Here is a 12,030-nt window from a genome sequence, read left to right as displayed (position 1 = left end):
TCCAGTGCCCCTGGCCTAGGGAAGGGAAACATCAGGGAGAGTTTCCTGATCACTAAGATCTTTGATGAAGAGAGAGAGAGAGAGAGAGAGAACATGTGTGTGCTTTTATTGGGCAAGGACCGGATCAGGTTTGGCTATTGTGCCCCCTTTGTTGTACAGCAAGAGTCAACACTTTCAGGAGTGGCGTTGAGAAATTTTGGGGGGTGCGGGTGGGGAAGAAGAGCAGTTCTGGTATATTCGAACCACCAGCACTTACAAAGTGAAACACAACCGGCTTTTTGTAATGCTGAGCTGACTCTGGTTGGCCTGGAGAAATGTGCATCTTCTCTCCACAACATAATACTGTGCCGAGTCCTGAGAGGGCAGATGGAGCCTTGGTTTAACGTCTCATCCCAAAGACAGTGCAGCACTCCCTCAGTACTGCACTGGAGTGTCAGCCTAGATTACGTACTCAAATCTCTGAAGTGGGACTTGAACCCACAACTTACTGACTCAGAGATGAGAGTGCCACCATTAAGCCAAATCTGACACTTAGCACTCAGTTTTCCGGTCTAAGCTCATTTGTATAATTATTCACAAGGTGCAAACTCAAGTGGATCTACTCTGATAGGAGAGGAAAATTGTGTGGAAGACAAATTAAAAGGGACGGGGAAAATTAAAAAGGAGTGTCACAAGGTGAAGGGACAACAATTCAGAAACCTTCTGGAGAGCATTAAAAGGCATCTCCAACCCATCAGGGTTCTTTGCCATGGCCCAATGGCAGCATGAAGGAGAAAGGAACCCCAGGTGCCTGCATGAGTCTGCAGACAAGTGATGGCTCAGCCCAGCACCGCTGTTGAAGTCAAGGTGATGCTGCATCAGACGCTTGTGCATTTCTATATCCATTTTCTCATTGCACCTCTGTGACGTTTTTCTACGCATAGGGACTATATGAATGCACATTGTTGTTATGAGGAAGGTTGTACTTTGTGCTGCTCCACAGCACCATCCCTTAAGTCAGCACTGCAGCATGCCTGGAAGAAGGTGCAGCCAAATTTCAGGCCACAGCTGACCATTACTGTCCCTGCACATGTGCAAGCTCTGCACAGCATGAGCCACATGCCACATCTGTCCTTGCAGCAGATGGCACAGCTCAGCATCTGTCCCTCTGCTGACCGACAACCCTAAGAAGACAGGTCCCACGGCCTTTCCCAGGTAGGTTTGCCTAGGCCCATAGAAATGGAAGGTGGCATCTCGAGAGGTGGTCAAACAGGTAACGCTGGCTCTTCACCACTCGACCATGCCTTCTTTCATGGTAAAGAACGACAGGGTGCGACTGGAATGCTTCTGAGGAATCTTCCAGCAAGGCGGTTGGTCAGGCATTCACACATCTCATTGTAATGCCACTAGGCATCTGCTGGCAAAGCCTTTTGAATAACATCTGCCAAAATGAGGTATGTTACCTCTCTCTGCCCATGCAGGAATGCAAGTGCTAGCACGACGGCATGGAGCATCTCTTGGACAGCCTGACCTGCTTGCTGTCCCTCTACTGCCCCTCTTTCCTCTCAATACATCAGCTTGGAGGATCCCGAGGAGCAAATCCGCTGGTGTCAACAAACGGAGCTCGGGAAAAAAATAAGTAATTGGCATAAAGGCTCTTGAAAGTTTCAGTGCCAGCAGTTAATAAAAAACAAAAAAAGGGGCCTTTAAATTACCTGAAACACTTACCTGGAAAAAGTGCAAGCCTCTTACATGCATTTCTGCCTGCAGTCCACCCAAGACCTCCTTCCCACCAAGTTTCCATGGGTGTGCTGGGGACCCTGTATCCAAGCTTCCTGCAGGCCAGAAAATGGTGCAGCTTCCTTCCCTTTCCCCTTTTAAATATGCAAAGGAAACTCCCACCTCCTTCAGACGGGAATTTTGTGCACCAGCAAAATTATCCCCTCCCAGAAAGTTGGGCGGCCCCCAAAACCAGCTTATAGTGGGCGGGGACAGAACCCCATTCCATTTGCTGATCTCTACTGCCCCGTTTCCTGATCTTACCGCTCCATTTCCAGCACAAACAGGTCTTTGGAAATACCAAAATCAGCCCCAGTATGTCACAGACAACAAAAAAGAACAACTTATAAAGCTCCTTATCACATCCCTCAGAACTATCTCAATGTGCTTCACGTGTAATGAATTACCTTGAAGTGCAACAACTGTTGTTATGTAGGCAAATGCAACAGCCATTGTGCACACAGCAAGATCGCACAAAAACGACAGTGAGATAGATGACCGCTTATTTTGTTTTCGATGCTTTTGGTTGAGGGAGAAATGTTGACCAGGACACCAAGAGAACTTCCTGCTTCTCTTCAAATTGTGCCGTGAGATATTCAACATCCACCTGAACTACTGGAACAAGCAGAGAGGGTTTTGGATGAACATTTCACCTGAAGGACGGCACCTCTGACAATGCACCTCTCTCAGTACTGCACTGGAGTGTCAGCCCAGATATTGTGCTGAACCCTAGTGTGGTGCTTGCATCCAGAGCCTTCTGACTCAGAGGTAAGTTGGCACAGTGGGAGATACCATGGGCAGCAGTCGGGTACTGTATGTGGAAGATATACTGCACGGAGCCTGCATTCCTACCATATGACAAAGTGGCCAGTGGGTTGCGCTCCCTCAAATCAGTTCATGGTGATATCAGTGTAGGGGTATAGTCAGGAAACCAGTTCAAGGTGATATCAGTGTAGGGGTACAGTCAGGAAACCAGTTCAGGGTGATATCAGTGTAGGGGTACAGTCAGGAAACCAGTTCACGGTGATATCAGTGTAGGGGTACAGTCAGGAAACCAGTTCAAGGTGATATCAGTGTAGGGGTACAGTCAGGAAACCAGTTCAAGGTGATATCAGTGTAGGGGTACAGTCAGGAAATCAGTTCATGGTGATATCAGTGTAGGGGTACAGTCAGGAAATCAGTTCAAGGTGATATCAGTGTAGGGGTACAGTCAGGAAATCAGTTCACGGTGATATCAGTGTAGGGGTACAGTCAGGAAATCAGTTCAAGGTGATATCAGTGTAGGGGTACAGTCAGGAAATCAGTTCAAGGTGATATCAGTGTAGGGGTACAGTCAGGAAATCAGTTCAAGGTGATATCAGTGTAGGGGTACAATCAGAAACAGAAACACCATGCTTCACCATTGAATATTGCGTCAATACAACACATTCAAGTAATATCATTTTAAATTGAAACCGTGTCTTCTAGCACTCAGGGGAGTGAAAGTTCTGTGAAGTATCATCCCGATCCCAGACTGTGCGTGTGGTTCAGACAAAGGTCTGCCTCACAGCACCTGGAACAGACTTTCCCCCAGAGAGCAGGAGCTGCTCTGTTTGTTCTCTGGGTGCACAACACCTGATTGGGCTGGAGCGTGCCATCAATAAGTTCCGCAACACTGCCTCACATCATTAAATGCTATTTTGCACCTGTGAATTATAATTTTTGATTTTCGCATCAATATGGTGGGGGGAGGTGTGGTGAAATTATGAATTATGTTTTCTTTATTCCAGCAGTGCACCTCGCCCTTTGTCTTTGTTTTTCTGCAATTTTCTCCTTTCCCGAAGGTGCTGACTGGCATTGGCATACGGTTTCACACCTGTGATACCTTACCCAAGTGGCCACTCTTTTTGTGTGAATCTCAAAAAGGTAGTTGGTTGTTCGACTACAGTGGCATCACAGCCAAGCCTAATCCTCTGCTCACCAACACACACACACCCACACACACACACACACAAACACACACACACGCACGCACCTTCTAGCAGGAGTTACTGGACAGTGAGCCGGAGCAGGAACCCAGGTTGATTTTTCCCCCAATGGATTGGAGTGCTGATGCCAATTCTAGTGCCCATACTGATGCCTCAACTGAGATCAACTAACTCAGCACAGATCGCACGGGAACCTTCAGGCCTGGTGGTGCATTTTCCAACTGAGCCATCGAGGTGGAGACACATCCTCGTTTTCAAAAATTTTCAGAAAGTGGATCATTCTGGGATGACCATCTGGTGCTAATTTTAAGCAGGTTTTGGGTTGGGTGGTTGACTGTGAAATAAAGGTAATGGAGAATGGATCTTGTGCTGATCACATCTATTCACGTGTGGAACCCTGGCAGATATTTGTTCCTCTCCCCAGCCCAGTGGCTGAGGCCAATTGATGCACCCTTACTGCTAGCCCAGCTGAGATCAGCTAGCTCAGCTCAGGTCAGTGATTAAACTGACAACCTTCATCTACATATGGCTTCACTACACTAGACTGTTAGCCTTCTCTTTCTCTCTTTCTTTTTGACATCGGTGGTTGCAGAAAACACAAAGGAAATCTGAAATTAGCAAATGGAGGAAATTAGATGGCAGAAAGTCCTGGAAAGATTTTGAGGTTTAAGGTCTAAGGCCCGTAATGCCGGACACCACCAAAAGGAAAAGAGTGAAAATGAAGACGGTAAATCCAGACATGGTGGTTAGGTGATGCAAAGCTTAGGTTTCAAAAGCCTGTAGATTAGGAGGAAGGGAAGACTAAAGGAAATTAGAGAGCTGCATCTGCACGCAAGGGACTAGAATACTAGATAATGGCACTGTCTGGAAGGGGACTTCTAATAACATATACCACGGTAATAATCGTCTATTGAAACTGAAATTAGTTCTGATATCACTTCAAGATAAAGTTCATCTGGTGCGATACAACTAGATTTCCTCCTGGGTTGGCCAAGACTGAATTGGAGGGTAATTTTATCCGAAGCTACCTGGCGGGAAACTGAAGGGATTGGATTGGGCACCCGTTTTACCCTCCGCCTGATTTTACTTTCCATTGAAGTCGTCCAATCCAATCCTAGCAGTTTCCTGCTAGGTGGATTTGGTTAAAATTACCCCCTAAAGAAATCCAATACAACGATTTCATTCTGCTCCAATTTACACTTTGTTGCGGGTTAGCTGTAAGCTAAGTGTGGGATCCCACATCCCAAAGTGCATTGCAGACTGACCTATATGAAGTCATTGCCTTATTCTAATAAGAAATCTGAGATGATCCCCCCACCCCCTGGACACACACACACATGCACATTAATGAGTCAGCCTGCAAATGCATAAATCAGAATCTTTAAATCCAGTCTGTTTAAGGGGATGTTGTCTCTAACCCAAGTTTGCTCCACAAGTGTCCCCATCTTCACAGTGTGATAATTGGTCCACAGTACTAGACCCAGGTTAGATTCAGCAAAATGGCAGTATGGCTAGCCCGAAGCCTGCTGTTTGTGTAACTAGAATGGGTCCAGAATCATGATTATAAGCACACTGTAACCAAAGTACAAGAGAATGAGAGGCTGATCTGCCAATGGCTCTTCCTTACCTGCACATCACTTCATGTGTGAGAAGCACCCGGCACATTTCTGGGTTTTTAGTTTGACCCTCGAATATTATTGCCTGCAATGAAAGTTAGAGAATGCTTAGTAACCTCAGAAACACATAGAAGGTAAAGAAAATTAGGAACAGGAAAAGCCCATTGGGCTCGACAAGCACATCAACCCCACCAAACCACCTTCTCACCAGATCTTTCCATCCTTTTTCTCTCTCCAGAAATACGTCTATTTGCCTCTTTGTCTCCTTCAATGTCCTTCCCTGGTAACTTGTTCCACAGCTCGATTATCCTTTGGGTGAACACGTTCTGCCGGACCTCCCTCCTCATTTTTAACTTGTGTCCCTGGTATTTGAGTCCTTCACTGCAGTGAACAATTTGCCTGGATCAACCTTTGTCAATTCCCTTTATAATCTTGAAAACTTCATTTTAGTCACTTTAAACCCTCTTCTTCAAAGAACACAAACCCAGCTTCCTTAACTTTTCCTCAAAATTTAAATTTCCTGATACCTGGAATCATTTTGACTGCCTGCCTCTGTATCTCTCAGCGCTAATGATATCTTTCCAATTATTTGGTAACCAGATGGGATCTGACCAATGCCTTATAAAATAACAATACAACCTCCTTAGGTTTGTGCTCTTAATAAAGTGAAATTAATATATGGATTAAGAAGTTAGAAATCGATCACTGTTCCAAATTTGACCAAACATGTGGGTCAGTGGTTTGCATTCGGTAGTTTATGTTTCCCTTGAGCAGCTTAGTGGAACTTTTTCTTCTTGATGCATTGACGTCACGGGATAATGTGCACAGCTGTTAAATATATCAAACACTTAGGGGACTAGGTGGTGCAGTGGGTTAGACACTATCCTTTCACCTCTGAGACCTGGGTTCCAATTCAGCCCAGACTGATGGGATGAAAATTTCCTCTTGCTGTCAGCTGTAACCATCCCCAAGTGAAATGAGATCCGTCTGTCTGTTGGCTGTAAGTGTCCCAAGTGAAATAAGTTTGGGGCAGTCTCAACCCAGTTCCTAGTGGATATGGGCCAACATCACAGGAGTGGGTGTAGTTTTTCATAAAGTGGCAATCTCACTGAGAGAGGCTCCAAGCATGGCTGGTGTAGGAAATGACACTCTAGTGCTGCAGAGGGAATGTGCTTGGGAAGTTAGGCATTGTAAGAGCAGCACCAAACTAATGCAGTATTTGTCCTGGAAATGATTGACATTGACGTTAAGGGCTAAAAATGGGAATGTTTTCCATTCCTTCAGCACAAAAATTCACCAAATAAATAAGCAAGTTAAAGTAAAGGTCTATCGTATTTGTATTACTATGTGTATCACCACACCAATTACAAATTCACCAAACTGGTCCTACAAAACAAATAGTGACACTTACTGTATAAATAGAATATGTATTAGGATACTGCTCATCTGCACTTCACCTAACATGTCTGGCAGACCAGCACATTTATTTTCCATGAACCACCAGTCCCTGATGTTCTCTGTATATCTCAATGTACATTGTCCCTTTCTCCAGTTTTCTTCCCTTCTCTTCGAGCATTGACTCCAGTTGGTATACAGTTCTGCACCTGTTGATAACTGCACCCTCCTGCACCTTGCCTAAGAGTGAGCGTAGACAGTGAAGGCTGCATATACTGACACCACTATTCCCGGCCAGAATGGAGATGATTGGGTAATTTCCCCGTCAATCATGCCTGGCGACCACACTGCTGTAAGTGACTGGGATTGATTTTATGCACATAATTTGTATTATGTAACTATCCTCCAGTCATCGCATTTTGCTGAAGAAATAATCAATTTGTATTATGTAACTATCCTCCACTCACTGCATTTCGCTGGAGAAATCACCCTGCTTTTATCGGGAGAAGTTGCTGCAGTTTCGGTCATGAGTTCTGTTTGCTGTAGTTCATAATGATGCTTTTTAAATAGAATATGCAAATAAACTTTGTTTGATTTGCTGTTTGCTCAGTAAATTGACTTTGTTTGCTGTAAAATACATTGTCCTGCCTTAAGTCCCACCCCGCCTCCAACTCACTGGCTGCCACAGTGCAACTCATTAGCTGACACAGTGGTGACACACTGGACAATGACTGCTAACAGGCTCTTTGAGCATGGTAGTGTTGCAGCTGAGCCTAATTCCATCTCTACAAGCAAACTTTCGACCAGGGGTCGCTGAATAGTAATCAAGAGTGGCTGACTTTTCCTCTTCCTAGCCTTGGGTTCTGAGATCAATTGTAGCACCTGTATGACCTCCCAGAGATCATCTAACTCAGCACAGACCAGTCTGCATGTATGGCTCAGTTACACACTGGGCAGTACATTTACCCAAGGAGCCACTGGGGCGTTTTCTGTTGTTCCTGGGACAGATTAATAACAAAAAATTATCAGTTATTAAAAGGACTCTGAGTGACAGAACTGAAGATTAAACTGCAAGTCAATTCAACATTTGTCTGTTTGTTCCTGCTGTCATCCAATTTACAACCATCTCTGGGGGGCAGTTTTTATATTTTGGATTGTGATTTGTGGGTGTCACCAGGAATCAATCACCAAAAAGGCAATGTGTTAGTTGCAAAATATCAAATACAGAATTGATCAGTTTGTAAATAATCATATTTGTAATGAAATATTAATTACCCTGCAGGACACAAGATCACAAGATCGGCTCAGATGAAGGGGGGGCCTTCAGCCCTTTCACCCTTTTGATCCCAACCTTCCAGAATACCAGTCTCACTGTCTTCCCATTACAACACAAGGTAGGTAAGATCCTCTGCTCTACGCGTAATCACTGGGATCTGATGTCTGCATTATGTTGTGGTACCCATGCTTTGAATATTGACACAATGAGAAAATAAGGCGAGTGGCTATGGTCTTGCATTACTGCCTTTCCATGTCACTTCCACTCAATTGCCTTCAGAATAGTAACATTATGAAACATTTGGAGAGTTCTCTCTGCCTCTCTGGGAGTGGCATAGATCACATAGAGTAAAAGACAATCAATTCCCGTACCTGTTTGGTCACAGAATCGATGAGTCGCACATACAGGTCTTGTTCCGTTCGCACGCCTGCAAAAAAAAAGTGACACATTAGCAACAAAGAAGTTCTACTTTTTATATCATTTGCAACTGATTGAACAGAAAATGGGTAGCAAAGACACCACTATTGTCATTTCACTGACCTGTACAATTACATAGTTTTTAACTGTATCTTGAATGACTCCCGAGTTTTTGCCTCCATTACCCTATCCAGAAGATCATCCCAGGTATTGATCATCCTTTGTGTGGCCGAGTGCTTTCTGAAACCAGTGCTGAACGTGCCTTTTACCAGTTTGTTCCTATGTCTCTTTGCCCTGCAGTCCTGGTGCTTGGAATTTACCCTTTCTATTCCGTGCGGTAACTTATTTACCTTTATAAAGTCTCCCACTCCATCCATTAAAAAAGTTAAGTGAATTTATAAAAACAGTGAATGAGCTAGTTTAAAATTACTACATGGTGCAGCCATTGGTGGAAAAAAAACCCAGCGGGTTTCTCTCCAAAAATGAACTTTGAATATAATTTATAATTAAGTCTTTAGTACGGTCACTTTTTAACACACCTTGTTGAGAGGGAGTTATCCTGGTCAGTCTGACTAATGTTTTGCGCCTGTCCATTTCTGGTGGCACGAAGATGCCCTCAGTACTGGATGGAGGGAAATCATAAACCCCGCTCTGTCTCCGGACTTGGAGCGTCCATCCCTCCTCCCTCCCGCCGTTAGTTTTACTGTTCGGCATCTGGGTGTTGCTGTTTTGAAGCCGCCCTGTCCACCCAAAGTCAACCAGTCACCGCAGCGACTCCGTTTAGTTTGACGGGTTGGGATGAAATATTTCCGCGACATTTGAAGCAGGCTCGAAGGGCCGCGCGGCCTCCTCCTGCTCTTATTTCTTATGTAAATAACCAGCAAGTTGCTGGAGCGGCTCATGGTCAACAGGTTTGTGGTGTTTTCCTGCGTTCGCTATTTACGCGTTAGCGTTTACCATTCCACTAGATACACTGCACCGAAAATATGAGAAGTTCCGGAAGGCATTTAAGGAACTTGTCGCCCCGTCTACTCGCGGGGCATCCAGGACGGCCTTACCGTTGCTGTAGAGCAGTTGCAGCTTGTAGTGTGTCCCGTTGTTGGTTTTGTCGTTTCCCGGCTCCTGAAAGAGAGATTTCATATAGTTTGGGGATTCATTGCATCCTGATCTGTTATTTCTTTAACGGGGAGAACCGTTGCAGTAGAAAGGATAATCATTCGGGGGGCCTTTCTGGATTAATGACCGAAAATGGACTTAATTTGGATTAATTTCATGCAAAGAGACGAGCCACGATTCTGTCAGTTTAATTCTAATCGAGTATCAGCTCGTAATAACCCGCGGAGTGTCCCCAAATGGAAAAGAGGGATCCTCAAAAAACATCAGTATTAATAAGAACTCATTCAAATGCCGGCTTAGCTGTTGACATTCCAGTAAGGCGCTGGAGTGCAATTGTGTGAGAATCTTCTTCACAATCTTTTTTTTTTACATTTGCATTCCTTTTAAATTGGCTTTGAACTGACGTGAAACTGATCAGGGCGGTGGATTCCCAGTTGCGTAAAGTTGGGCAAAATTGCATCCGTATTTTTAAAAATCACATTAGTGAGTCTGATCCGTTTAACTACATATATAAATGGCCAGGACTGAACATTGCAAATCAGCCTCCTAGTTTTCCGACCCAATTTTCCAATTCCAACTAATTCTGTTCACTGCAAAATAAAAAAAAATAGTATCACATGTCCAAGAGGCAACATTCCACTTAGGTGGTATTTTCTAGTCTTGTTGACGCAAGCAGATGAAAGGTTACTTATATTCCTACAATAAAAACGCCAACGTTCGCCGACTGCGCCTCCACCGTCGCTTCTTGTCGGTCAGTTCCCGGCAAACAGCCGTCAATTTCAATCGTGCAGAAATCGGTGCTCGGAGCTGAGCTTCCGTGAACCGGGAGTATTCCTAGTCCGGACTCTCGCTCAAAACTCAGTGAAACGCTTACAAAAAAGAAAGCGCCAGATGCGGAGGGAGAAAGGGGAGCGGGTGAGACTTTTGATTCGAGTATTGTCCAGATCAAAGCCCCGCACCGATCAATAAAATGTGAAATGCACCTGTCGCGTGAGGGGTGGAGAGCTGACAGAAAGATCCGAGTGAATTATCATCCAGAGAAAATTACACCTGGCTCTAAAATTCCCATTCATTTTTATTACTGAGCACTTCTGGGCGAGCGGCCCAATATACTTTTGATCGTAATCAGTCTTTGAGGCAGCAAGGTTGTTTTATTAAAATATCTGATAGGGCTGACACTTAAAAAGCGGGCGTGTATTGGATTTATAAATTTTGCTTTAACCCACGCGGGTGTGTTTGCTGTGGGGTGGGCAGACTTTGGAGCGTGTCCGTGCCAAAACATGTGGTTTGGTTAATGTGGCAAATGAGAACCTGCTGAAATTCTCGGTGAAACAGTCCGCTCCTTTATTAAAAACAAACTTCCAACACATTGTCACAGTGAAGGTCCAACACCAGGTTTATTGTACTGATTTATTCTATACTCAGGTAAGATGTAAGATGCTTTCTTTTACATACCAAGTCTTTCTCCACGAAGTCTGTGAAAGTGGTTCTCTCGATCTCCACTGGCTGCCCCTGTCTGTCGTAGAGCGCCAGAACGAAGTGGAAGAAATTGGATTTTCTTAAGTTAGACGGGGGCTGTTTCTCGAAGTGAGCCCTGGCCAGAGCCACGCCGCTGAGGAGAGAGGGAGGTTGGGGAGGAGTGGGGGGTGAGAAACATTGATCAACTTTCCAATCGGCTTGGAGACACAGTAATCACGGGCACGCGTTGGTAAATGGCCATTTATCAAACAAGGTGCACATATACAGACCTGCTGCCAACCTATTACAAGATACAAGAAGCTATATCAACCATTCTGTTTACCAACAATACGAGCACATTAAAAGACAGAGAGGGACGGTGTGCGCGGCTGGACTCTCGCCGAGTCTGAGCTTTGTCACCTGTTTATTCGCCAACTCTGTTAGATATAAAATAAGGACAATCGGACGAGCTAAAATAATAAATAGAGGTGACAAGGAAACGAGTGGCAGCTCGGTCACGATCTGACTTTGCAACTGATTGGATTTAATTTGTAATTCTATGCGTTCCACGCGCTGGTATCTTTAGTATTTATATTCTACTGTTAAAGTTGAGGGACTTCTATTCCGCGCTCTGATTCAGCACCTAGGAAGTACGATTGTCATTACCCAGTATGTAGAATTACTTAGACATTTTATGTGAAATAGTTAACAGGTCAGAGGTAAGTACATCGGCGCAACCGATTCGACTTATGGCAAGAAATAAAAATGTTAAAATTAACATGTAACTGGGAGAGGTATTTAGTCTTAAGAGTCGTCTTTGGAGGAGGAGTGGCGTCAGGAAAAGGACCTTCTCTATCCAAAAGGTGAGCTGGACAACAGAATTAAATATAAGAATGTTAAGATCAGAAATGTACGGTCAGAGCATGGATTGAGAGTCAGGCTGGAATGCAGAGGGTGTGGGCGTGAGATGGACATAGAATTTTTGAGGCAGCAACATAACTTTAAACAGCATTAATTGTCAGGAGCA

At 44.5% G+C, this 12,030-nt stretch overlaps 1 protein-coding gene across 4 annotated transcripts in view; it reads right to left on the bottom strand.

Annotated features, from left to right (window-relative positions):
- The window catches only part of LOC137335746 (transcription factor COE2), a 208,694-nt gene that overhangs the window by 188,196 nt on the left and 8,468 nt on the right, over positions 1-12,030 (bottom strand). For all 4 annotated transcript variants that reach the window (XM_068001077.1, XM_068001076.1, XM_068001078.1 and 1 more), the window contains 4 exons: positions 11,001-11,157; positions 9,488-9,551; positions 8,384-8,439; positions 5,353-5,426 (listed from right to left, as the gene is read on the bottom strand). In XM_068001077.1, coding sequence (XP_067857178.1) covers positions 5,353-5,426; positions 8,384-8,439; positions 9,488-9,551; positions 11,001-11,157 — 351 coding nt within the window. The remainder of the gene's footprint in view (positions 1-5,352; positions 5,427-8,383; positions 8,440-9,487; positions 9,552-11,000; positions 11,158-12,030) is intronic.

Source organism: Heptranchias perlo, chromosome 20, assembly GCF_035084215.1.
Source record: "Heptranchias perlo isolate sHepPer1 chromosome 20, sHepPer1.hap1, whole genome shotgun sequence".
NCBI lineage: Eukaryota > Metazoa > Chordata > Chondrichthyes > Hexanchiformes > Hexanchidae > Heptranchias > Heptranchias perlo.
Note: the sequence above shows the minus strand (reverse complement) of the source record. Positions and strands in the feature narration are given on the sequence as shown.